Genomic DNA, 27,632 nt, shown 5'->3' on the forward strand with positions numbered 1-27,632 from the left:
ATGTATGATTCGCATTACACAGACATATATGTGAGTCGTGCAATGGTAAGTTTTGACGACTCAACCAGCGAAAATTACGTCGATCCCCATGACGTGAATCAGTAAGCGCGTTATGCAGGAAAGGGGGGGGGGGATATGTTGATTAAGAAAGAAAAAAAGATGGAAAGGTTAGTCAAGCAAAGAGCTTGCTATTTAAAAAAAAAAGGGACTCTTGCAAATCAAAGGAAGTGACTGCGGGTGCCTTAATTAGCGGCTCCAGAGCGGCGGGAGCGCGCTTCTTTTTGCTAAACCGTATCGCTCCTTTTCCAGAACGTGGCGCTCTTGATGCACTCTCACGCTCCGGTTTTCAGGTCGGAGCGCGTAAGTGCTGCTCTGGCTTCGTGACGTTTGGAGCAAGGGGACGCCGGAAAACCAATGAGACGCCTTGGAAACTTCGCCGGGGCGCGTATCGCGCTCGTGGCTCTGAAAGACCGTTTAGCAGAGGCATCGGAGTACGAGGGACAGAGCACACCGAGCGCTCCCTATATGTCTAACCCCACAAGGAGCTTGTGCTTGACGATCCAAATCGTCGCCTGCTTGGCGAGGATCCACCCTCTATCGGCTTCCGCTCACACCTATTTCCGCTTCGGGGTGCTTAGCAGACAGTACAGGAGCGCGATTTTAAAAGCGGAGCATTGAATAAATTGATTTTACGAAAGGCTGAGTCAATACCTAGTAGTGGATGACGCAATTAAAATTTAGAAGAAACACCCAATTGGTGGTGCCGTTTCTTCAACTGCCATCTCAGCTGAGTCGTTGCGTTCTGCAATGTCGCTCACATTGTGCAGCTTCTGGGCAATGATGGGTTCAATGAATATTATGCCGAAGCACGCGACCAAAGGTGCAAGCGACGAAGGACCTTCCTAAGAGCGCTAACGCAGGTGATCAGCGATGGCAACTTTCCAGACGCTGAACGATCAATTGGTTTGATTGATTGATGCACCCACACGCATAAATACATTTGGTCGCCTCCGTTTTGACTTTGCATCTTAAGCAACACTGCTGGTGTTGTTACACATCCTTTCGAGCAGCGGAACAGCATATGAAAGCACAACTGGACACTTCCTTCGCAATTATTAAATGTTGCTAAAATCCGCTCTGATTTCATAATCAAGCTTTCTAATATGAGCGGTCAGTCGCCCTGACACTCGGCCGGATGTGTTCGTGGCAATGCCCTCCAATATGGGACCTTGACTATCCCAAAGGCAATGCAGGGTTAACGGGTTTCCTCTCCGTTACTGACGTTCCTCGCCTTCTACTGATTCTGACCAGCACGTGCTCACCAATTAACCAGTTAAAATTTTCGTCACGTAAAACGCCTCCTCGTGTGCCCAAAGTGGTATAAAAGCTGCAGGTTTTTCTGTGAGTGTCACTATCCGCAGTCAAAACTCCCGCTTTATCATGCAGGTAAGGAGCGATGTCCGAGCTTGGATTACATCGAGGCATACCCTATTCCGTGCAGTGGATTACACTTCTCTTGTGCTCCTGTTCTAGGTCCTCGTCCTCCTCGCTTTCGTCGCTGTGGCCCGTGCCGGCTACCTTGGCGCTCCAGCTGCCGTTGTCGCTTCCGTCGCTGAAGCCGGGCACTCAAACAGCCACCGCGCTCAGGACGTAAGTCTCTCGCAGTAATTTATAGCATTAAGTCAATTTGATTCAAAAAATTTTCCTAGTGCGCATCGTCAGGCATGTAGTTGTTGTTGTTCAAACACTTGTGTAGCTGCCTGTACCAGTGCGGCTCCTGGACCAGTGTGTTCCCGCTGTAGGTGCGCAAAAGAGTCATAATCAAGTTCTCGACATCAGCATAACGTTAGTTTCCCTTGTACTCAACGCAACGTAACGGAACATTTCTCTTTCCTTGTGTACAGCTCGCTGGAAACTACAACTTTGGCTACAACGAGGCCCACACCTCTGGCGGATCATCTCGTCAGGAGACTGGTGACGCTTTCGGCAACAAGGTTGGCTCCTACAGCCTCACTGACGCCGACGGCCGCGTCCGTGTTGTGAAGTACGTCGCTGACGCCGCCGGTTTCCGTGCCTCCGTCTCCACCAACGAGCCAGGAACTGCCCCATCCACCCCAGCTGCCGCTGGCTACAACGCCCCAGTCGTTGCTCCAGCTCCAGTCGGTGCCTACGCTGCCCCAGTTGCTGCCGTTGCCACTGCTCCAATAGCTGCTTACGCTGCTCCAGTAGCTACTTACGCCGCTCCCGTTGCTGCTTACGCTGCCCCAGTCGCTAAGGCATACGCTGCCCCAGTTGCCGCTTACGCTGCTCCAGTTGCCGCCGCCGCTCACGTTTACGGCCCAGCTGTGGCTGGCTACGGTGCCTACGCTGCCCCAGCCGTCTCCGGCAAGGCTCTTGCTCATGGTGCTGCCTACGGCCTCGGATACGGCGTTCACGCCAAGCACTTCTTCTAAATGACAAAGCGATTGGACTCAATTAGACTATTTATAATTTCATGTTCGTGTTGAGCTGCATTCTCCCACCTATACGTGTTGTCTTGTTCAGTGTAAAAGTCTGTTGGAACTATATTCTTGCAGACTTGTCCAATGTTGTCGTAGTATAGTCTCCTTCTTCCACAACTATGTAGCTGTGTATGCGTTTTTTTTTTATGTATGTGTTTTTCCTACCTTCTGTGTGTCGTTGCGAATAAAAACAACACTCAAAGAAACGTTAATCCTTGTTGATCTCGCTTTTATAAAGTGGTATATGTGCTTGACCGATGTCATAGATAATCGATCTGAAGTCTGATCTGAAGTCTGCTTATACATTCTGCATGGACTGCAGTGTTTCCTGCAGGTTAGCACAGAGAAGCATGCCAAGTTTTCCTTTCACTTTGTTTTGTGCTTGATTACGGCTTTTATGCATCCTCCAATTTCCCGTGATTTAAATGGATGTGAGAATTTACACACTTCAACATAAGTGATAAAACACGAATCTGTAATGAGTGAGTTAAAGATATTTAGCATTCTAAACATCTGACGGTAGCTGTTGGTCGCGGAGGTAAAAGTAGAGATGTGAGACCTCGCCAAAGACAAGAAAAAGTGAGAGAGGGAGAGAGAAAGAGAGACAGGAAGACTTACAACAACTTTATTTTGGCTTTGGAGAGTGGGGAGGTTCATCGCCGCAGGCGATTCTCTACCCCACTGCTGGTGGGAATGTGGGGAATAAAATAACGAGCCCCGTCACAATAACGATCGAAGTCCGATGGTGTCCAGAAATGTCAGAAGAGCTTTGAGCGCAGAGCGTTGCTGGGCTGGATTAGGCCAGGGACCAAGCAATTTCGATAGGGAGAAGGGGCGATAATCCAGCTGACGAAGAGACTAGGAGAGCGTGGTTCGGGAAGGTTGGTAGTGGGAGCAATGAAGAAGAATATGTTCCAGATCCTCAAGCACACCACAGTGGCAGCAGGTGGGAGAGTCAACTTGTCTCAAGCGGTAACGCCACTGAACTGTAAAGGCCACATCGAGGCGCATTCGGTGGATTAATGCAGCATCTTGACGAGAGGTGTTTCGTGGCATGCGGAAAGCGAGCGTTGGATCAGCTCTGCTCAACATAGAGGGAGGAAGAATGTCGGTTGTCCATTGGCGGGAAGCCAGGGGTGTCACTAGGCGTCGGAGGATAGAACGGCGGTCTCCTCTCAGCAGAACAATACTGGTCCGTTTCCGATACGAGAGTGCTGCTTCTGCGGCGCTGTCGGCCTGCTCGTTCCCCACGACACCACAATGGACTGGAACCCACTGGAGAACTAGCCTGTGACTTGCTGCGTAGATAGTGTGGTAAGCCATTAACACATCTGTGACTAGGGGTGCGGATGGGCCTCGTATGCCGGAATTTTCAATTGCTTGAAGTGCAGATCTGGAGTCTGAAGACTCCATCAGCGATGTGTTGTAGAGGAAGACTAAAAATCTCATCCGTGCGGTCTTTTGCTGGGCGTCATAATATTTGCCCAAACTTTCCCCTTTTATCTTTCCTTTTCCTTTTTCTGCCAATAAGTTCCCCCCTCCCAAACTTTCCAATTCCGAAAATGAAAACTAAAATTGTGGCAAAATATAGTGCATGAACGAGGCCAAAATATCAACAAACGATATCCCACATTTTATGGCGAATGTTCCCACTCTTATAAATCTTAGTCACAGAGCGAACAATGAAAAGTTAGTTTACCTAGTTTACATCCATTTTCTTTTCAATTCTTCTAGCAAACAAAAAATATGGGACAGTGCGGAACGCAATGGCGGTACACCTGACCGGCAATGCGAAAGGTGTGGGTTCGAATCGCGCCACCGGCACTCGTTGACTTTTCGTCGACCTCCGTCATTCAGGCATATAAGAAAGCCATTCTTCTAATTCACCTTCTAGAGTTTCTATCGCTAGTCGTATGTAGTGGACGTTGTGCATTTGCACATAACTGTATGTGTTTGCTAGCTCTAGGACAACCTTTCTTTCTTTCTTTATTATGCGTTACAAGAGAGGTTAACCAAGCTTGGTCTGGGTTGCTAGTTCTCAGCTCTGATACCTTGCGCCCCATCAAAAATATAATACAAAGCGCCTCGACCCCCACCCCCCACCCCCCACCCCACCCCCCATCTTCTCACAATGCTACAAGCTTTTCGATTTCAGTGTCTGAAGCGTATTACGCAAAATTGGCGCTGAAGTCTTATTTGACAGTGAGGTTACAGTGAATAGGCCGGGCTAAACAAACAAAGCACGCCTTTTCGCATGCAATGTGCGGAGAATTGACAGCGTGAGCAGCAGCATCTTTGCACAATGCTTTCACTGTTGTGTTTACAACACACACACACATAGACACACACTTGCTTGTTTTCACGCTTGCTTTATTAAGTGAGCGACAACAGACCTTTATGATCTGTAAAGTATGTCCGGGAAGGCGAGACACTTCAACTCCGTGGGGATGTTCTTTTCGAAGACTGGGCCAATGCATATACCATAGCCAGTGGTGGACGCGTTAACATCCGACAAGGCACACAGTCCCAATATAGGGAAGCGAGAAAGCTGCGGAACAGCTCGTTCCTTGGGCCATTAATGTCGACGCTCAAGTCTCCGTTGATCGCGATGGGTACGTTCTCGCGGCGTACTGCGTGAAATGGCTGTAGCATGACTTTGGGACGCTCGCTTGCGCGGTTCCGGGCGACATGTAGTCGGCAACAACGACCACACCGTTCGGCGTCTTCACAACGCTCGGGTCACCGCACGCGGCCAACTCCTTAACACCGTCACAGCTGAGTTCGACGGGATGTTTTGGGGTAGGATTGGGACGAGCACGGATGAGCACCAGCGGCTCGGTGCGCTTTTCACTTTCGCTCTTCAGATGGCATGCGCACTTTGATGTGCCGCCCCATTGTCACGAGTCTGTTACAATGGCGACAAATGCGCAGCCACAGGTTTATTTTCCGCTCCCGGCTCTGCGACTGGCTGCCGCGCCGGCTAATGGGGTGCTGCAGGTGGTGTGCCCATTTGAGTGCGGCCAAAAACGGCAAGCTACGTCGACCGCCCCGCAGGTGGTGTGATGTCATGTTGCAACTATAGCACGTGATGTTGTGACGTCATGGCCGTCTATTTTCCTCTACTTCAGCTTCGACAGACTACCGCGCCGGCTATAATAGTGCTGCTGCAAGTGGTGTGATATGTTATTGTTCCACCTATACCACGTGATGTTGTGACGTCATGGCGGTTTATTTGGTTCTCCCTGCGCTGCAGCCACTACCGGTACTCACAAATACGTAGTTCACTGCTGCTTGAAAGATGTCCCACCAGACAACGTCGTCCCGAGCCGTTTTACAGATATTTCGCTAGAAACACTAAGAATATTAAGAGCGCTCTGTGACATGTATAACTTGTTCCCCTAGGTTTACAAGCAACATGACATCAAAATACGCTGTCAACACAAACTGCCTGTTTGCAGTGCGTTACCTTTAAAATAATTACTTTGACTTATGGAGATTAGGAAGGTGATGGTGTCCGCCCATTTGGTCGAACGCCGCTTGGTCGAAAGCCGTTTGATCGAAAGCCGGTTGATCGACGCCGTTTGTTCGAAAGACGTTTGTTCGAAGGGAATTCAAAGCTGCATGCACTGTGTTGTCTCCACCACTTTTTCTGTAACTTTTGACTCGAGCATACGGAGCAGGCAATCAGTGTCCTCTGCTTTTTTTATTTCTTCTTTTTTTCTTCTTTGCTTTTTGCAGCCGAAGAGCGGAGACCACTGGTTAGTTGCAGACGTTTGTCATTTACGAATCAGTAGGACACATATTGAAGAAAGCTGCCCCAGGTTGAGAGCAGCCGATAGCCTATCCTTGTTCTGGGCACCCTTCTTATTGCTGGCGACATATTTAAAGGGAACGGTCTGAAACGGGATAGTCATATGTGCAAAGCCACTCGAAGTCTGTGGGTGCTAAGAACGAAATTTCGCCATGGTACAACGAGAGATATTAAATTAACAGCATGTAAAACCTTAGTTCGACCTTAGAGTATGCATCTGCAGTCTGGAATCACTACACATGCACGCTATCCGAAGAAATAGAGAAAGTACAAAGATCTGCTGCCCTGCTTATCTTTTCTAGGTTTCGAATGACTTCTTCGGTTACATGTGTGTTGCAAGAACTAAATTTAGGTTCACTTGCACATAGGCGAAAAGTAAATAAACTGAAACTGCTCTTTCTCCTATACAGTGGTCAGTTGATTACAAACAATAATACACTGTTAAAATTTGTTCACATTCGACGGGAATAAATCATCATCAAAAATGTCATTTACTTATTTTTTAATTCATTTGCCAAAATCTTTAATACTTGACATCAATTATTATTTGACAAAGGGTTGGGGGATTAACAAGAACAGCATGTTTAGTCACTATGTGTCAGAGCAGAAAAACCTATTCGGTTGTCCAACGGGTTAAGGGTGAAGAACCCTGGCCCTTGTACTGCTTTTTGGACACGAAAAAGTGGGTTAGCATGAGGAATGTGTTTACGGGGAAGCAGATTACACGAAGTTAAATGTTCCTTAGGATAACTGCATTTAGAACTGCAGCTTTTTTTTCCTTGTCTTTTTTTGTCATTTTCGACACTCCACGTGAACCAATTAAAAAAATCGATCAAACGGCCGCTGCCGTTTCGATCAAACGGCGTTCGATCAAATGGTTTTCGACCAAATGTCCCGCGTTCGATCAAACGGCTTTCGACCAAACTACGTTCGATCAAATGTCCCGGAACCGAAGGTGATAGACCAAGAATATATGGGGGCCGGTTGGTACATAACTGGGAGCGAAGCTACGCACGCACTCTAAGAAGAAAAAGGAGTAAAATGGGGAGTACTTGCAGCTTACTCCGTATTTTAGTCTCCTGACCCCGACATTTACTCCTCAGGAGTGCAAATTCTCACTGAACTTGGCAAATTGTCTTCCGAATGCAACAGTCTACGTAAATATGTGCTATTGGTCAGTTTGAAGGCATAAGAATGTATATAGCTCAGCCAACTTAGCAATATTCCACCCACACAGAGTAAGAAACAGTTGACGCTTCTTTCTTCGCAAATTGTGCCCTTTGTATGCCGCAATGTTTTATATCACTCGATATGTCACGGTTGACGGTTTCGTTCAAAGTATTTTCATGCATGGACACGAATTACGTACCTGGGACTCCTAGAACAGAGCATGAAATGTACTCTCCACTCTGTCACATTCATTTACTCCCGTGCATTTACTGCCGTGCATTTACTGCCGAAAGGAGTCCCCCCCCCCTATTTTTTTGTGGCAATGCATTTAGTCCCCAAAAGGAGTGAAATTACTCTCTTTTTTTTTTCCTTAGAGTGCGGGACGAGACACCCGTCTCGTTGTCTCGTCCCGTGTGTCACCTCGCTCAAAGTAATCAGGAAGACAACGCGACAATGTGATAGGGGGCCACAACTGTCCAGTTCATCTTGTCCAGTCTATGTGACAATGATGTTAATGGTGCCTATAGGTCAATACTATATACAGCAGCAGTGATCAGGTTGAAGCTGCATGGTAGCACCCTTTACCCTGTCAGTGAGTTCTAAAGACGGCACCTTCCGTTGAAGAGTTACTTCTCAAGCGTCATGCATGTGGCTCTTATTATTGTTTATGGACAGGGGCTATTTTAACCAGTTTCAGATTTGCTGGGAAGGTAGTAAGAATCGCAGTATGACATTATCGGCGGATTAAGACAGTCGTTAAGATATCTTTCGCCAGTTTAATATGCCGCGGGTAAATGGCGCCAAGGCGACAGGAGCATCTTGACCCAACTCTGCTATCATTTTCAATGCACTGATACCTTCGCTGCTGCAGTGAATTCTCGGCACTTGGGAACTACAGCGAACCATTCTCACACTCTTAGCTGATAGAAAATTTACTTTCGTTGCTCTAACACAGCCAGGGTCATACTGGCTTAATGTAAATCAATTCCACTTTACCACTGAACCACAACCGGAATTAAATCCTCGAGAAAGCACGGGTTCGATCCTTGACCGTGAGAGATTCGAGTAAACGTTACCAGAACAGCTTTTTTATTTCATACAGTATACCTACCACACAAGATTTAGCGCGTACGTAGACGTCCTTTGGTGCTGTGCTGTCGACACACACACACACACACACACATAAATGGGATGCTGATGTCGTGGGTCATTCTCCGCCGTGGCTATCGACGTTGGCAACAGGAAACACCGGAAATAATTTCTCTCCCAAATAATAATAAACACTCTTTAAATGCACCCGCACGCATAAAATACATTCCGTCGCCTCCAGTTTGGCTTTGCGTCTTAAGTATAGTAATAAAACTGTTCAAATTGTTACACATCCTTTCGAGTAACACAAGAGCACATGAAAGCATATTCCAATGGACACGTCCTTCTAAAGTATTAGAGGTTACTAAAATACGCCCTGATTTCTTAATCAAGCTTTCTAATATGAGGGGCCAGTCGACCTCGCACTCGGCCGGATATGTTCGTGGCAATGCCCTCCAATGTGGGACCTTGATCCTAAAGGCAGTGCAAGGTTAACGAGTTTCCTCTGCATGACTGACGTTCCTCACCTTCTAATAGTACTGGCCAGCCCGTGCTCACCAATTAATCAGTTACGAATTTCGTCACGTAAAATACCTCCTCAGGGGCCCAAAGTGGTATAAAAGCTGCAGGTTTTTCTGTGAGAGTCACTATTCGCAGTCACAACTCCCGCTTTATCATGAAGGTAAGAGAGCGATCTCCGAGCCTGGATTATATCGAAGCACACCCTACTTCGTACAGTGGATTACACTTCTCTCCTGCTCCTGTTCTAGGTCCTCGTCCTCCTCGCTTTCGTCGCTGTGGCCCGTGCCGGCTACCTTGGCGCTCCAGCTGCCGTTGTCGCTTCCGTCGCTGAAGCCGGGCACTCAAACAGCCACCGCGCTCAGGACGTAAGTCTCTGACAGTGATTTAATGACAATTAATTAAGTGACAATAAGTTGATTTGATTCAAAGAAGTTTCCTCGTGCCATCGTGACGCATGTAAGCAGTAGTTGTTCAAACACTTGTGCGGTTGCCTGTACCAGTGTGGCGCCTGCACTAGTGTGTTCCTGCTTGTATTCCTGTTCCTGTTTGTGTGTCACAGAACCATAATTAGGATCTCGATACCAGCATAATGTTCGCTTTCCTTGTGCTCGACGTTGTAACGTTTCTGTTTTCTTGTGTACAGCTCGCTGGCAACTACAACTTCGGCTACAACGAGGCCCACACCACTGGCGGATCATCCCGTCAAGAGACTGGTGACGCTTTCGGCAACAAGGTTGGCTCCTACAGCCTCACTGACGCCGACGGCCGTGTCCGTGTTGTGAAGTACGTCGCTGATGCCGCCGGTTTCCGTGCCTCCGTCTCCACCAACGAGCCAGGAACTGCCCCATCCACCCCAGCTGCCGCTGGCTACAACGCCCCAGTCGTTGCCCCAGCTCCAGTCGCTGCTCCTGTAGCTACTTACGCCGCTCCAGTCGCTAAGGCTTACGCTGCCCCAGTTGGCGCTTACGCTGCTCCAGTCGCCGCCGCCGCTCACGTTTACGGCCCAGCTGTTGCTGGCTACGGTGCCTACGGTGCCTACGGTGCCTACGCTGCCCCAGCCGTCTACGGCAAGGCTCTTGCTCATGGTGCTACCTATGGCCTCGGATACGGCGTTCACGCCAAGCACTTCTTCTAAATGACAAAACAATTGGACTCATTTGGGTTATCAATGATTTAATGTTCGGGGCGGGGATATGTTTAATGCGGACAGCTGCATTTTTCCACGTACGTGTTGTTTCGCACAGTGTAAAGGTCTGTTTGAATTATTCTTGCAGATTTGCTCAATCTTGTCATATACTGTCATCTCCTTCTTCCACAACTATGTAGCTGTGGATGCATGTGTGTTTCCTGCCTTTTGTGTGTTGTTTGGAATAAAAATAGCAGGTAAACAAATTGTTTATCCTTGTTGATCACTCTTCTGCTACACATAGCTTGTGGTCATTGCTTGTGGTCATCTTATAGACTGATGTCATAGAACATCATACCTGTAGTCCGCATAATGGACATAAACATAAATAAACATGGACCACAGAGTATCTTTCTTTACTTTTTTATTTGGTAGTCGATTTGGTACAATACAAAATTAGATATGGGACTGTTAGGGCGGACCTTGCCTGTAGTGATGCCTGTGTAGTTGATACAGAGAAACGTGTTCAAAAGAACGTGGTTTAAAATTTTCTTTTCCCTGTGTTACGAGGGTGGGTCAAATACAAACGATACTTTAATTGAATTATTTTTATTTGTAATAAGAAATACACCAAGTGTGCACTATTTTTCTACATTATCTACCGATGTAGAAATGCATTTTTTCCTGTGGGTATGTAGCTTTTTTATCCCATCTTCATAAAAAGAAGTGGATTGTGTCAGCAGCCAGTTGCGCACAAACTGCTCCACTGCGTCGTCGTCGTCGAATCGTTGGCCTCCCAGAGCTTGTTTGAGTGGCCGAAACAGGTGAAAGTCACAAGGCGATAAGTCAGGGCTATAGGGAGGGTGTTCCAGTGGTGTATAGCCCATTTCCCTTAAGTTTGCACATGCGTGTAACGGCTGCAGTGTGGTGTCTGGCGTTGTCATGGAGATGGATTGCTTTACGCGTTGGTTAGTCACGCGTTTTGCTGCGATAAGCAAGTTTAACCTCACTTAGGGTCGATTCACACGATGCAACTTTTTGCTGCAACTCGGTTTCCGCTATAGTTGCACGCAACCGAAGTTGCACCAAAACGGTCCCTTTCATACGGCGAGCAACTCGGAATGCCGTAGTTGTCACCGAGCTCGCAAGATGGCACGAAAAACATCATTGTCATCATTTTCGTCCAATTGCACTGCGACTTCTGCTCGTTACGAGTTCAATCCGTTGCGAGTTTGATAATTTTGCATAATTTCCACTGGTTAGTGATAATTTCATCGTCTCGCGTACTGCCGCTGCAATAACTGACACATGGAAGTCTTCCTGATTGGTCGCGCTTGCAAGGCGGAGCCGTGTGATTGACAGGTTGCAGCTAGAGTTGCAGGAGAAATCGCTCGTGAAGCGATCGGCTCTGCAACTCCTGCAACTCGAGTTGCGCAACCAGAGCTTCGCGTTCACACGGTGCAACTTGGTGGCGCAACCTGGTTGCGCGCAACTAAAGTTGCATCGTGTGAATCGACCCTTAAAGGTTCACAGTAATATGCAGCATTGATGGTGCGACGATCGTGCAAGAAATCCATGTGCAAAATGCCGCGCTGGTCCCAAAAAACAGTTGCAAGCACTTTGCCAGCTGACAGCCGTGTCTTTGCTTTGACAAGGGCTTTCGTTTTCAACCTCGTCACGGCCTTCCACAAATTCGTTATGCCAGGCAAATGCACGCGGCCTTGACAGTGTTTGATTCCCGAACTGTGCCGTCGGTCAGAATGTGCAAAATTTCGGTCGGTTTTAAATCGTCACGAGCAAAGAAACTTTGTAATATTACGTTGCGCAATCGACGGGTGTACCTCTCTCTCAGACATCGTACGACGGACTACTAAGGAAGTGTAATGAGACCTGTCGGCTTCTCACGTAACTATACTGAGCCACCTTCCTAGCACGTACACAAGCGGGAGCGCGCTGAAATTGACAGAACGCGCTCTACAACAAAAGTCTCGTTTATATTTGGTCCACCCTCGTATGTCCGTTACGTAACGATCAGATTCCCACATGAATGTAGAAACAACCATTCAGCATTTTGAATTCTGAGTCTTGAACGGTTCACTCACATGTATATGGTACCGCTCTCACTGATGTTGCTGTTGTCGTTATTTTCTAGTGGCGGTAGATGACCAAAACTCCCTTCGCCGTTTTTTCTACTAAGTACCACTAGAGTCCGCAGGCCGTAATGGCGTTCAAGTTAACTCTGATGAGAGCTGTACAATGGGCAAGGAATGCCCTGTAGGAAAGTTCGAAATGGTGCAGCCCCGTAGTTCACACAAAACAACAACTAAATTACCAGTGATGCCCTGGTGCGTTTACACAATACAATCTTATGTTACAGTGTCACTGAGATGAGAGAGGGTTATTGTAAAGCGATATGGTGCTTTAGGATGTAGCACCTAATGTTTTTATATGGGAAAGTAAACATGCCTAATATGTTTTTATATGGGAGGGTAAACTGTTCCAAGAGGGGTTATACTTCCAAGAAAATGAACGTTTGTTTTCCACGGTTAGTAGAAACACAACCAAGAGGTAAAAGAAATCTGGTGGAAACTGTAAATGATGATACGAAAGTAACGTGATCTAAATGAATGTGAGAATTTACGTACTTCAACAGAAGTAATAAAACACGAATCTGTAATGAGTGAGTTAAAGTCATTTAGTTTCCTAAAGATCTCACGGCAGCTCCCGTATTCACTGAGTTACAAGTACAGACGCGAGGCCTTGGAAAATACAAAAAAAATAAGAAAAAGAAACCGTAAATCTAAAAGAGAAAACTTCTGTTTGTTCTTTTCCTCGTAATTTGCTACATTTTCCCATTTTCCTCCAAAATTTCCTATTCTGAAACTAAAATCCTGGCTTCCACCAAAAAACCTCAACCTCCGGTCTATACTTGACTTCCGGTTCGACACTTTCAATTACTGCATGTAAGTTCATTTAATTAACCATTAATTAGCCTCAACTACTTCCAATTACCCTTTAATTACCGAACGTAACCACAGGTTACCTCAGGTAATTTTGAATTTCATTTAATTTCCTTTAATTATGTTTACTTGGTATAATCACTCTCAATTTCACTCTAATTGACGTTTATTTTCTTTAATTATACCTAATTGTGTCGGCTACACTGCGGTTACCTTCGGTTGTCTTTAATTTCATTTAACCTTTCTCTGAGTTACATATATCTTACATTCATTATCTTTAAACTCAACTTTCTTGCTGTAACTACTTTTAATTACCTCTAATTATCTTTAATTACTCTTACCCTCTTCAATTTCATATAATTTACATTTGCCCTCTTATCTCCCCTTCACATCTCCACTTATACCTCTGTCTCCGTGAGGCTTCACCATCTCTCTCTCTCTCACACACACACACACACAATTGGAATTGGACTGGGGGCCAGCTGCTACGTCTTCTACTCTCGCTCTTCAGATGGCTTGAGGACTTTGCGTGGCTGCCCCATTGTGAGAAGTCTGATACAACGGCGATAAGCGCACAGCTAAAGGTTTATTTCCCTCCCACTGTGCTGCGACCTACTTCCGTGCCGGCCAATCGCGGTGTTGCAGGACTGTGTGATGTCATGTGTGTTGTGTATAATATCATTGGTAGCACCTACTGTGCCACTGGACGTTGGGACATCATGACAGAGAGACATCATATCGTTTCTGCGACGCTCGCCACATTCATCATCAGCGCCGCAAAACATCCCTGATACAGCCGCCACTGTAAAAGGAATTTCGCAAGATTAACGTCAGGGTAACTCAAAGTTAAGTTTGGCAGCGTCGACATTCTGTTTTGTAGGGCGTTAGAAGAAAATGAATACTGTTTTCTGCTAATTGTTAAGCTGTTAGTATCACTCAAGCTCCCAATACAATGAAGAGATCCGCGGTAAGTTCATCATGTAGCGATTCAATATCCTTCTGAGATAAGAAACTACCAGTTTCTTATCTCAGAAGGATATTGAATCGCTACATGATGGTAGTTTCTTATCTCAGCATGCAAAATGCAATTTGAATGACAAAGCAAATTGTGTAGATCAGGGTTGCGGAGTTGTCACTCCAGAGTTGGAATGATTTCGGAATCATTCCATATTTATCAGAGCCTGGAATGGGATTGGAATGGAATGGCGGAAACTGTCCTAGGGATAGAATGGGAATGGAATTAGGCATTTTTTGACTGGAATGGAATTGGAATGGAATGATCTGGGTGCCCCGGTGATAGTTGTGGTTTCAACCAGCTGGATTTTGCCCTCACACTCTTTGCACACACGCTCCGCACCTGCACACAGTGAAGAGCGAAATAACTTTGTCTTCGTGCTTTTTCCGTGCTAATCTCAATCTCCTCTAGCACGACTGGCCTAGCCAGTATGTTTACCGACCTTTTTCTTTTATTGATGGGGGAGGGGATATGTTTATTTAAAAAAAAAGGATGGAAAGGTTAGCCTGCGCTACGGCGGCTCGCTATTCCCTGCAAGGAAAGAAAAAAGGGAAAGAAAAGGAAAAGAAAAAAAACACGAAAGAAACGGAAAAACAACCACGAAATTGATCACAGTTCACCCAGAAGGCCACACATCCGCAGGAACTGAACAAGTGCCTTTGTCACTGACTATGTTGTGCGGGGCCTAGCATGGTCATTAAAGGTACCGTAAAGCAGTAAAGCAGTAGCAGTAGGTAAAGCAGTAGAAGAGCATTCTCAGGAAAGTTATCTATGAGAGAGCCTGAGCCTGTTACCTCACAGTTTTTGTCCCGGTTACACTCCTTATTTTTTAATTAGAACATTTCAATTGTAAATTGCGGGGTAAACTGTGTCGAAGTTGCCACCCGCTCCCCATTACTTGTCGAGCGCGGCGGCAAGCTGCATTACATAAAAGAGAAAAAGTTGGCTACATAGCCATTCGGAGTAGCGGATAATTCTCGAGAAGATAAATCAATGCTAATTCCGGCACCGGCTGTGCTGTCTGAGGTTTTCCCTGGGTTTCCCGGCAGACTTTTCAGACACACGTCTGCACAGTTCCTCCTGAAGTCAGCCCAGGGCGCATACTAACACCCCTGTCCCTCACTCCTTCCTTGTCCTCTCTCCATCCGTCCACGTCTGCACGCCGCTTATAGCCATAGCTGCTTCGCGTCGCTAGCACACACACACACAAAAAAGATAAATGTTGCTTGACGAATTGTGGACTATTTCCAACCACACGTCGCCTCGAGCTGTTTTACCGCAATTTTCCTAGCAAAATTAAAAACTCTGTGACATGTCTAACTTGTTAGCCTAGGTTTACAAACAACAAGTTATTAATCTACGCTGTTAACATAAATTACCTGTCGGCTGCCTTGCGGTAACATTAAAATTAATTATCGGATGGCGGTTAAGGAGGTAACTGGATAATGTGTTTTGGGTGCCACAAATACTATAAATGTCCAGCTTATGTGACAGCACCCTATCAGTAAATACTAAGACGGTAAATTGCATTGCAGAGTTACTTCGAATGCCAAATTGATTCGCTCTCAATAAGTTAAGACTATTAACGTAATTATCGAGACGGAGTACAGTATGCTTCCCGAAGACTTTGCGGAAAGGAGGAAACTCTGTCGAAGAGTGTCAATATGCGTACTTCCCACCTCATCCCACATCGTCATGCACGGAGCAGAACTTTATATTTGTTTATAGACAGTGGTTATTTTAACCAGTTTCAGAGCTGCTGGGAAGGTACAAGACCTAAACATGAGATTTTCAGCGGCGGTTATTTAGTGCGATTATCAACGGATTATGACGCACGTTAAGAAGATATATTTCCCCAGTTTGATATGGTCGCAGGCCAGCGGCGTCTATAGGCCAAGAGCATCTTCACTTATACGTCTGATGTCATTTTCACTGATAGCTTCGCTGCTGCACTGAATTTGCTATCCTTGGGAACTATAAGTTTTCAACCGACCTCACGCTCTTAAGTGATTGAAAACTTATTTCATGCGCTCTAACGCAGCCAATATCATCTTTGCGTGATGTCAATCAATTCGAACGTCTATATATGCGTGAACCGCACCCTCAAGAAGGAACGGTTTCGATCCCTACCGTGAAAGTTTCGAATAAACGTTCCCAAACAAGCTGTTTTATTCCATACAGTATACCGTATTACCGCGTATTATCCGGCATGCCGGATTTTCCGAGGTCGACCAACTTTCGCGATCTGCCTGCCTGGTCTATCCCGGCATGCCGGATTAAACGAGGTCGCCGGCACGTGGTACAGAATGACTGAGACAAGTAATTCTTACAAAACCTTTATTGTACAACGACATGCTATCACAAACAGAAGGCTATATGCAATAGTACAACAAACTTATAAGGCATTTATGTCCTCGTCATCAGAAGAATCGCAACTTTCCGCGTCAGTGAGTCCAGACCCGTTTTCTTCGTCGTGGATCGGGCTGGGCTCCATCGTGCCCGTCGTCAGAACATCAGCTAAACGTCCATGTAGACTACTGGAGTCTGCTTCTGCCACAAGTCCACACTTGATAAAAGATTGACGAATCAGCTCCTCGGGAACTTGACTCCATGCCTCTTTGACCCATTGTGCAATGGTGGCATATGAAGCGGAGCGGCGTTTTCCCGACTTCGTGTGCTCCACTTCTCCATTCCTCAACCATTCCGTCCACAGGCTCCTCATCGCTGTCTTGAAGTTGCGATTCCAAGCTACGTCGGCAGGCTGAAGAAGTGGTGTGAGTCCACCAGGAATAATCGAGAGGCAGGTGGCGTAATGCTGCTTGAAGCTTGATTTTGTTGTAGTCTTCAGATGCGCTGGCGCACTGTCCATCACCAGCACTGATTTGGGTTTGAAGAAGGCACCCGGTCGTGCAGCCCAGACCTTTTGCTTGTAGGTGTTCATAAGCTCAGCAGTCATGCTCCCTTTCATTGCCACGGAAACAACAATTTCTTTAGGGAAGTCAACCTTTGGCACGTTCTTGAGTCCTTTGAATATTATCATCGGCTTCAGTTTTGTACCATCGGCCATTGCGCTGAGAACAACAGTGTATCGAAGCTTGTCCTTGCCGGTTGTCCTGCATGTTACGTGCTTGACTCCCTTAAAGTCGTACGTCTTATTCTGTGGCAAGTCAAAATACATCGGCGTCTCGTCCATGTTTCCAATGTTCTTCAGTTCAATTCCTCCAATTACTGATTCGTGAAACTTGAAAAAACAATGGCACAGCTCACGCGCATTGTCCGGAACCTTTTGCCCAACACTGGTGACTGACCTGTTGACAACTTTGTACCTTTTGGTGAACCTTTCCAACCAACCATTGCTTGCCTTGAAGTTCGTTGCACCGTCGCTCTTGCTTAGTAAGTCTTCGGCCCGCGCCTTGATGTGGGATGCAGAAACAGGAATACCTTGCTTTCGTTCTTCGGATATCCAGCTAGCAAGGCTTTCCTCCATCGCAGGGTACCTTGCACGTTTCTTTGCGGTGTCCTCGGAAGAAGGTATGCACCTACGTTTCCTGATGACCAAGTCGTCGTCGGTCCTGCACGCTTCGAGCTTGTCCTGCTGCCTCAACCAGTCCTGCACGCACGAACGAGGAATGCAGAAAAATCGTGCTGTTGCGCTGATGTTACCATGAAGTTCGGACAGCTTCTTCAGCACGTCCAGTTTGAACGAGATCGTGTAACTACGCGTGTGCGTACGAGCCGGAGTCGGACCTTCATCCATGGTGGCAGGCTCAGTAATGCCAGAGCAAGACCCAAGCGGCCGTAAGCAGGTCAAGATTGTCCAGTGAAGATAATATTAGCACAATGAATGGGCTTTCATCCTCCGGAGGGAACAGTAGAGCAAGAACCAGCGTTCGTTCCGTGACGTCATCCTTCCCTGGACTTTCCCCGCGTGTGTCATTGAACTGTTGTGAAGGACCTCGGTTGACTCCTGGAAGACTACGTCCCCGATTCTCGCATTTGCCGGCATGCCGGGAAATACGGGGTTTCCCGGCATGCAGGTCAACCTCGCTTTAATCCGGCATGCCGGATAATACGCGGTAATACGGTACCTACCAAACAAAATTTTAAGAGCGCGTACGTAGACGTACATTGGTGATCTGTTGTCGACGTCGACAAAGGAAACACCGGAATTAATTTCTCTCCCAAGTAATAATAAGTACTCACAACAGAACAGTTAACACGACGGTGTCAAAACCCGCGTTTTCTCCCTCCCTTTTCCCTCCCCACCGAGCAACATGCCGCCAGCTAGGCAGGCAGACCGCTCGTCTACCCAACGTTACCCCCCACCCCCACCCCTATGTAGTACAACGATAATGGATGGGACGGATGGGAAGAGCCTGCACTTCATCAGGTTCTCATCAAGTACTGCATCAAGTACTCTCTAAATGTGCCCGTCTGTGCCTCCCTGGGATTAATTTCCCTTTCGTGCGGGGTCATAAAAAAAAAGAAGAAAGAAAGCCTCCGAGCAGCGGAAGAGCACGTGGAACACTGGACTCTTCCTTCTAAAGTATGAAAGGTTACTAAAATCCGCCCTGATTTCTTAATCAAGCTTTCTAATATGAGCGCCCAGTCGCCCTCACAGTCGACCGGCAATGCCCTCCAATATGGGACCTTGACGATCCCAGAGGCACTGCAAGGTTAACGAGTTTTATCCCATGATTGACATTCCTCACCTCCTAATGGTCCACGACCAGCCCGTGCTCACCCATTAATCAATTACGAATTTCGTCACGTAAAACACCTCGCCATGCGGTCAAAGCGGTATAAAAGCTGCAGATTTTCTGTGAGAGTCACTATTCTCAGTCACAACTCCCGCTTTATCATGAAGGTAAGGCAGCGATCTCCGAGCCTGCATTATATCGAAGCACACCCTACTTCGTACAGTGGATTACACTTCTTTTCTGCTCCTGTTCTAGGTTCTCGTCCTCCTCGCTTTCGTCGCTGTGGCCCGTGCCGGCTACCTTGGCGCCCCAGCCGCCGTTGTCGCTTCCGTTGCTGAAGTCGGACACTCAAACAGCCACCGCGCTCAGGACGTAAGTTTCTAACAGTAATTTATAACAATAAGTCAGTTTCATTAAAAAAGTTTCCTCATCCTATCAGTAGTTGTTGTTGTTCCTATCATGTAGTAGTTGTTCTTCAAACCCTTGTGTGTTGTACCAGTGCGGTGCCTGCACCAGTGTGTTCCTGTTGTCGTGCATCATGTTCTCGACATCCGCATAACGCTTGTTTTCCTTGTGCTCAACGTTGTAACGTTTCTCTTTCCTTGTGTATAGCTCGCTGGCAACTACAACTTCGGCTACAACGAGGCCCACACCAGCGGCGGATCATCCCGTCAAGAGACTGGTGATGTTTTCGGTAACAAGGTCGGATCCTACAGCCTTCACGATGCCGATGGACGCGTCCGTGTTGTGAAGTACGTCGCGGACGCCGCCGGTTTCCGTGCCTCCGTCTCCACCAACGAGCCAGGAACTGCCCCATCCACCCCAGCTGCCGCTGGCTACAACGCCCCAGTGGTTGCCCCAGCTCCAGTCGCTGCCTACGCTGCTCCAGTTGCTGCCGTCGCCACTGCCCCAGTCGCTGCTTACGCTGCTCCAGTTGCTGCCTACGCTGCCCCAGTCGCTAAGGCTTACGCTGCACCAGTTGCCGCTTACGCTGCTCCAGTTGCCGCCGCTGCTCACGTTTACGGCCCAGCCGTTGCTGGCTACGGTGCCTACGGTGCCTACGCTGCCCCAGCCGTCTACGGCAAGGCTCTTGCTCACGGCGCTGCCTACGGCCTCGGATACGGTGTTCACGCCAAGCACTTCTTCTAAGTGGAAAAGCAATTGGACTCAATTAGGTTATTTATAACTTCATTTTCGGGTTGAGCTGCATTCTCCCACATACGTGTTGTGTTGTATAGTGTAAAGGTCTGTTGGAATTATTCTTGCAGATTTGTCCAATCTTGTCACACCGCCGTCTCCTTCTCCCACAACTATATGTAGCTGTGGATACATGTGTGTTTCCTGCTTTTTGTGTGTTGTTGCAAATAAAAGTGACACGTAAACAAACATAAATCCTTGTCGCTCACTCTCCTGCTAAACTTAGCTTGTGGTATATGTGCTTGAGTGACGTCATCGTTCATCGTATCTCGAGCCTGCGTATGCTCTGCATGGAGTGCAGGGTTTTGTGTAGGGGAATACAAAGAAACAGGGTAAAATAAACGTGATTCTCCTTTCGATTTGCTTTCCTTTTATATACTGCTGCCTCCTTCTTAGGTAGCTATGATGCACGTGTTTCCTGCCTATTGTGTGTTGTTGAGAACGCTCAATCTTTTATAAACTCGCATATATGCTTGACTGTTGCCGTACATCATCATATCTGTAGTCAGCCTTGCATCGACTGCAATTGCGTCGATGTTCCGGTTGATACAGAGAAACGTACGTGTTAAAATAGACGTTTTTTTTTTCATTTCCTTTTTTTATAATTTCGGTCATTATTTGGTTTGTTTATTTACCTTGTTCATTTATTTTTTATTAGTTAGTTTATTTATGAGTCATCTACCGGTGAGCTTCTCACATTAATGTACAAACAACCATTCAGTTAATTCGAAGTCCAAGTGGTGACCGGGGGAAGGGGATATGTTTGCTTAAAGAAAAAAGAAAGAGAAGCTGAGCGATGCAAAGAGCCGGCTTACCATTCCAAAGAAAAAAGGAAAGAAAGGGAAAAGGTACCGCTCTGTATATAATGTTGTTGTTGCTGCTGCTGTTGTTCTCATTACTCTTTTGAGAAAAGTAGTGGTCCAATAGGGTTGACGTCCCTGAAGGTAGGCCTTGTAGCGAAGTTGGAAATGAGGTATACCCGTAGCTCTGACAAAACAACAATTAAATCACCAGCGATGATGTCGTGGGGTCTTTACACGGCACAACATACCACAGTCCAAGATCAGGCAGAATAAATATTTGAACAATGGTCATTTAAGCAAAACGAATAATCATGCTGATATCGATAAAGTAGGAGGTGTAAATCGAGATGCTTATCTTACAGTGCCACTGAGATGAGAGAGGGTCATTATAAGGAGATATTGCTCTTAGGTGTCAGCGCCTAATGTCTTGATATGGGGGAGTAAACTATTTCAGAGGGTTATTGCTAGAAAATGAACGCTTGTTTTTCATATAGTTAGTAGGAACACAAAATTTTCCCGAATTTTCAAGATTTTTCAAATTTTCAAGAAATTTCCAGAGTGGGAGAAACTGTAAATGATCTTATGAAAGTATTGTGATTGAAATGAACCTGCGAATTTACAGACTTCAACAGAAGAGATAAAACGTGACTCTGGAACCAGTGAGCTTCCAAACTGGTACCACGAAAACCAAGAGTTTCCAGAAGCTGGTATCTTACCAGTGCTATTTAACCTTGACAGCAAAAGTGCAATATTTTGGGATAATACACTTAACACTTTTATCAAACGCTATGCCGTATGGATGCAAAGTATCTGGTGGTCATTTATGAAAGATCGTTGCAGACAGGTTTTACGGATTGGACCGCATCACTATTACCATCATGGCCAGCAGATTGGAGATACGCAAAAGTTAGATCAATATTCCAATGCGGAGATAAGTTACTTGTTAATAATGTTACTAGTTAATTATTATCTGAATATTACTTTAACCTCCAGGTCTTGTAAAGTTATGGAACATATTGTGTGTAAACATATCGCAGAATTTTTACGAAAAAAGAAACAACTTGCTAAGAAACTCACAAGATGGTTTTAGGAAACGTTGCTCTACGGCGACACAGCTGATTGAGACAGTGCACGATTTTGCTGCAGAATCAGATCGAAAAGGGCAGGTGGATGTCATTTTCTTAGATTTTTCTGAGGCATTCGATAAAATTTATCATCCTAAATTACTCTCTAATCTTCGTGTTATCTCAGAAAATCCCACGTTGGTTAATTGTTTCAGCTAATTTCTCTCGCATGTAGGTTCCGGGCGATATGTAGACGGCGGCGACGATCACACCGCACACGGCCGACTCCGCAACATCGTCACATCAGAGTTCGAAAGGAATACGTTGGGGTTCGACTGGGATGAGCAGCAGCAGCAGCAGCACACTGCGCTTTCCATTCTCCCGCTTCAGACGGCGTGCGCACAGTGCGTGGCCTTGACCGCTCCATTGTGAGCAGTCTGGTACGATGGCGACAAGCGCACAGCCATTTTTTTCTTTCCGTCTCCCTGCGCTGCGGCTCACTACCACGCCGGCGGCCAACGACTGTGCTACAGGTGGTATGATGCCATGTTTGTGTGTGTATGTGATCTCATTGGTGGCATCCACTGTACCACGTGATGTTTTGACGTCATGACGCAGTGATGTCACTTCGTCTCTTCTACGGTCGCCATAATCACCGTCGACGCAAAACGTCCCCGATACAGCTCCCGCTGTAAAAGGAACACTTTCAGCAGGGATAAGGTCGTGATGGCAGCGTCGACATTCTGCTTTGAGGACTATGGGGGGAAATTAATTCGGTTTTCTTACCCCTAAATGTTTAGTTACTGGTATCACTCCACTTCCCTACAATGGTGAGATCAGCAATCAGTGTACTATGTAGCGATTCAACCTCACGGAAGTCATCCCCATATCATCGTCATCATGTATCTCTCTCTCTCTCTCTCTCTCTTAACCTCACGGTTTTCGTCCCGGTTACACTGATAGCTTTGTAGAAAATTGAAATTGAAAATTACGGGTAACACTGTGCCGAAGTTGCCACCAGTTCCACATTATTCGTCAAGTATGGCAGAAAATTACATTACATGAAAGGAAAAAGGGTCGGCACGTCGGCACAAGGTCGGCACGTTGCCATCAGGAGTATCAAATAATTCCCGGGAACAAATAGATCACTGTTGCTTGAATTGGGGACTATGCCCGGCCGACGTCACCCAGCAAATTAATAATATTAAGTGTACGTTGTCAAAGTTAACTGCCTGTCTGCTCCATTGCGGTGCCTTTAAAATTAATTATCCGTCTCCGATTAGAAAGGTATCTCGATAACGTGTTAGGGGGCCACAAATGTTATGCCTGTCCAGTTTATATGACAGAATGCTGTTGTTAATAGTAACGGATGTCTTGCATAGGCAGTGATGAGATTGGAGCTGATAGCACCCTTTACCCTCTCAGTGAATTCTAAAGACAGCAGACTCTGCTGAAGAGTTACTTCTAATGCGAAATTGGCTCACTGTAAATCAGTTAAAATTCTTAAGGTAAATAGCGAGACGGAGTACAAGGAGCTCGTCGGAGACCTTGCTGACACATATCTTTTATTGACAGAGAAGAGTACCGTACTTCCTACGGGCAAATACTTGATTCCTTATAGTCATGCATAAAGCTGTTCTTATTGTTAATAGACAGGGGCTATTTTAACCAGTTTCGGAGCTGCTAGGAAGGTACAGGATCTAAGTATGACATTATCAGCAGATTAATGATATTATAAACGGATTAAGACAGGTGTTGAGACATATTTCGTCAGTTTAATATGCCGCGGGTCAATGGCGCCCAGGTTAGGAGCATATTTACCCAGTCCCGATATAATTTTCAATACACTGATACTTTCGCTGCTGCAGTATATTTTCCACCTCTGGAAACTATAATTTGTCAAACACGATCATACACCTAAGTGCCAGAAAATCTATTCCATGTGCTTTAACGCAGCCAGTAGTAGGGGGTGGGGCCCAGGCTACATGGGGGTGAAACTACGGCACCCCTGCCCCTGAGCGTATTTTTCCCTGCGCGGCGCGTGTGCGGAGGGTTGTCCGCGCGCTTATCGGCGGGGGAGGGCCGCGCGTGCGCTCATCGTAGCGTATTTTTCAGCCTGGGCAGACTTCTTTGGCCATACGTGGGCCGACTTCACATATTTTTCCGATACAACAGGTGAGCGGTTTACATGCAGAGACATGCAAAGAATGGTCATACACAAAAAGTATGAGTGAAAACATATTTATTAATGCCAATCAAGTTGAGATATATTTATTAAAGCCAATAGTGCTGGGAATTGTGCCAATTGTGATGCCAATCAGGTGAAGGAGAAAAACCCAGACGAAAAACATTCACCACCTGTAACAGGGGTGCGGCCGTGATCGACTGCAGGCGACACTGTAGAGCTGCTCTTTGGGAGGTGTAAAGATTACAGTCGAGGAGCACATGCTTGGTATCCGCCAAAAGAGCACAGCGAGAGTAGAGCATCGAGTCGGAGCAGCCGATCAGATGCTTGAAATGGGGGGTGAATGCAACCCCAAGACGAAGCCTGTGTATCAGCGACGCAAAATGGTACACGAGAAGGCATGGTGGAGCCAAAGTCAGGGTCCACTTCACGCATCACAACTCTTGATGGAACGTCCCAAGACCATTGTGCATGTGCGAGAGGCCTCACCGCATCATTTAGGGAGGTTCGCCTGTCGCCTTTGGGGAGGGTAATTCGCACGCTTGATCGGGAATGATACGTAGCTGTTGCAGCCTCGTCAGCCTCTTCATTGCCTTGTCAAAAAGAATTGAGGGCTCACTTCAACTTTTAGCTACCCTTGATCAACGTTAGCCAGCGTTGGTGAAACCGGGCCCATATGTCTGAACCTCAAACGGAACTGAAACCTCAAGAAAGAACTGTTTCGATTCGTGACCGTGACAAATTCGAATACACGTTACCAGGACAGAGCTCTGTTTGGCTTAATTCAATATACCGCACAAAATTTAAAGAGCGCGTTCGACGTTGACGTCACAAAGGTGTTGACGTCGACAAAGGAAACACCAGAACAAATTTCTCTCCCAACTAATAATAAGCGACCTGTAAATGCACCCGCACAAATAAATAAGTTTCTACGCCTCCATTTTGGCTTTGCATCTTAAGTGATAATAAAACTGTTGGCATCCTTTCGTGCAGCGGAAGAGCACATGCAAGTATAATACACTGGATGTTTCCTTCGCTAGTATACTAAAATATACAAAAATCCGCCCTGTTTTAGTAATCAAGCTTTCTAATATGAGCGGCCAGTCGCCCTCGTACTCGGCCGGATTTGCTCGTGGCAATGCCCTCCAATATGGGACCTTGACGATCCCAAATGCAGTGCAGGGTTAACGGGTTTCCTCTCTATGACTGACGTTCCTCGCCTTCTACTGATTCTGACCAGCACGTGCTCACCAATTAATCAGTTAAAAATTTCGTCACGTAAAACACCTCCTCATACGCCCAAAGTGGTATAAAAGCTGCAGGTTTTTCTGTGAGAGTCACTATTCGCAGTCACAACTCCCGCTTTATCATGAAGGTAAGCCTGCGATCTCCGAGCCTGGATTATATCGAAGCACACCCTACTTCGTACAGTGGATTACACTTCTTTTCTGCTCCTGTTCTAGGTCCTCGTCCTCCTCGCTTTCGTCGCTGTGGCCCGTGCCGGCTACCTTGGCGCCCCAGCCGCCGTTGTCGCTTCCGTTGCTGAAGTTGGACACTCAAACAGCCACCGCGCTCAGGACGTAAGTTTCTAACAGTAATTTATAAGAATAAGTCAGTTTCATTAAAAAGGTTTCCTCATCCTATCAGTAGTAGTTGTTGTTGTTGTTGTTCCTATCATGTAGTAGTTGATGATTGATTATTTAAAAGAAAACCAGGGAGAAATTGAACTTGTCTCCTGACTAGTTCTGCTACTCCCAAAACAAAACAACAACCTACAAACAACCAACACAACACAACACAAACAACATGTAGTAGTTGTTCTTCAAACCCTTGTGTGTTTGCTTGTACCAGTGCGGTGCCTGCACCAGTGTGTTCCTGTTGTAGGTGCATCATGTTCTCGACATCCGCATAACGCTTGTTTTCCTTGTGCTCAACGTTGTAACGTTTCCCTTTCCTTGTGTATAGCTCGCTGGCAACTACAACTTCGGCTACAACGAGGCCCACACCAGCGGCGGATCATCCCGTCAAGAGACTGGTGACGCTTTCGGCAACAAGGTTGGCTCCTACAGCCTCACTGACGCCGACGGTCGCGTCCGTGTTGTGAAGTACGTCGCTGACGCCGCCGGTTTCCGTGCCTCCGTCTCCACCAACGAGCCAGGAACTGCCCCATCCACCCCAGCTGCCGCTGGCTACAACGCCCCAGTCGTTGCCCCAGCTCCAGTCACTGCCTACGCTGCTCCAGTTGCTGCCGTCGCCACTGCCCCAGTCGCTGCTTACGCTGCTCCAGTTGCTGCCTACGCTGCCCCTGTCGCTAAGGCTTACGCTGCACCAGTTGCCGCTTACGCTGCTCCAGTTGCCGCCGCTGCTCACGTTTACGGCCCAGCCGTTGCTGGCTACGGTGCCTACGGTGCCTACGCTGCCCCAGCCGTCTACGGCAAGGCTCTTGCTCACGGCGCTGCCTACGGCCTCGGATACGGTGTTCACGCCAAGCACTTCTTCTAAGTGGAAAAGCAATTGGACTCAATTAAGTTATTTATAACTTCATTTTCGGGTTGAGCTGCATTCTCCCACATACGTGTTGTGTTGTATAGTGTAAAGGTCTGTTGGAATTATTCTTGCAGATTTGTCCAATCTTGTCACACCGCCGTCTCCTTCTCCCACAACTATATGTAGCTGTGGATACATGTGTGTTTCTTGCTTTTTGTGCGTTGTTGCAAATAAAAGTGACACGTAAACAAACAAATCCTTGTCGCTCACTCTCCTGCTAAACTTAGCTTGTGGCATACGTGCTTGAGTGACGTCATAGATCACCGTATCTCGAGCCTGCGTATGCTCTGCATGGAGCGCAGGGTTTTGTGTGGGGGAATACAAAGAAACAGGGTAAAATAAACGTGATTTTCCTTTCGATTTGCTTTCCTTTTATATACTGTTATTGTCATACTGTCGCCTCCTTTTTAGGTAGCTATGATGCACGTGTTTCCTGCCTACTGTGTGTTGTTGAGAACGCTCAATCTTTTATAAACTCGCATATGTGCTTGACTATTGTCGTACATCATCATATCTGTAGTCAGCCGTGCATCGACTGCAATTGCGTCGATCTGCCGGTTGATACAGAGAAACGTACGTGTTAAAATAGACTTTTTGTTCCTTTTTTTTTATAATATTGGGCATAATGTGGTTTGTTTATTTATTTTTATTAGTTAGTTTATTTATGAGTCATCTACCGGTGAGCTTCTCACATTAATGTACAAACAACCATTCAGTTAATTCGAAGTCCAAGTGGTGACCGGGGGAAGGGGATATGTTTGCTTAAAGAAAAAAGAAAGATAAGGTTAGCGATGTAAAGAGCCGGCTTACCATTCCCAAGGAAAAAGGAAAGAAAGGGAAAAGGTACCGCTGTGTATATAATGTTGTTGCTGCTGCTGTTGTTCTCATTACTCTTTTGAGAAAAGTAGTGGTACAATAGGATTGACGTCCCTGAAGGAAGGC

At 46.5% G+C, this 27,632-nt stretch overlaps 1 protein-coding gene across 1 annotated transcript; it reads left to right on the forward strand.

The window, feature by feature from the left end:
* Positions 1–26,796, forward strand: LOC135400563 (fibroin heavy chain-like). Its single transcript, XM_064632398.1, has 14 exons — positions 1–45; positions 828–920; positions 1,534–1,650; positions 1,905–2,440; positions 9,229–9,253; positions 9,342–9,458; positions 9,737–10,178; positions 18,928–19,061; positions 19,150–19,266; positions 19,507–20,017; positions 22,194–22,386; positions 25,494–25,518; positions 25,607–25,723; positions 26,109–26,796. Exons 1-14 carry the CDS (start codon positions 1–3, stop codon positions 26,643–26,645), a joined length of 3,009 nt encoding a protein of 1,002 aa, XP_064488468.1. The 3' UTR covers positions 26,646–26,796.
* Positions 26,797–27,632: the final 836 nt, after the last annotated feature.

This window comes from Ornithodoros turicata, chromosome 7 (assembly GCF_037126465.1).
Source record: "Ornithodoros turicata isolate Travis chromosome 7, ASM3712646v1, whole genome shotgun sequence".
In the NCBI taxonomy this organism is placed as follows: domain Eukaryota; kingdom Metazoa; phylum Arthropoda; class Arachnida; order Ixodida; family Argasidae; genus Ornithodoros; species Ornithodoros turicata.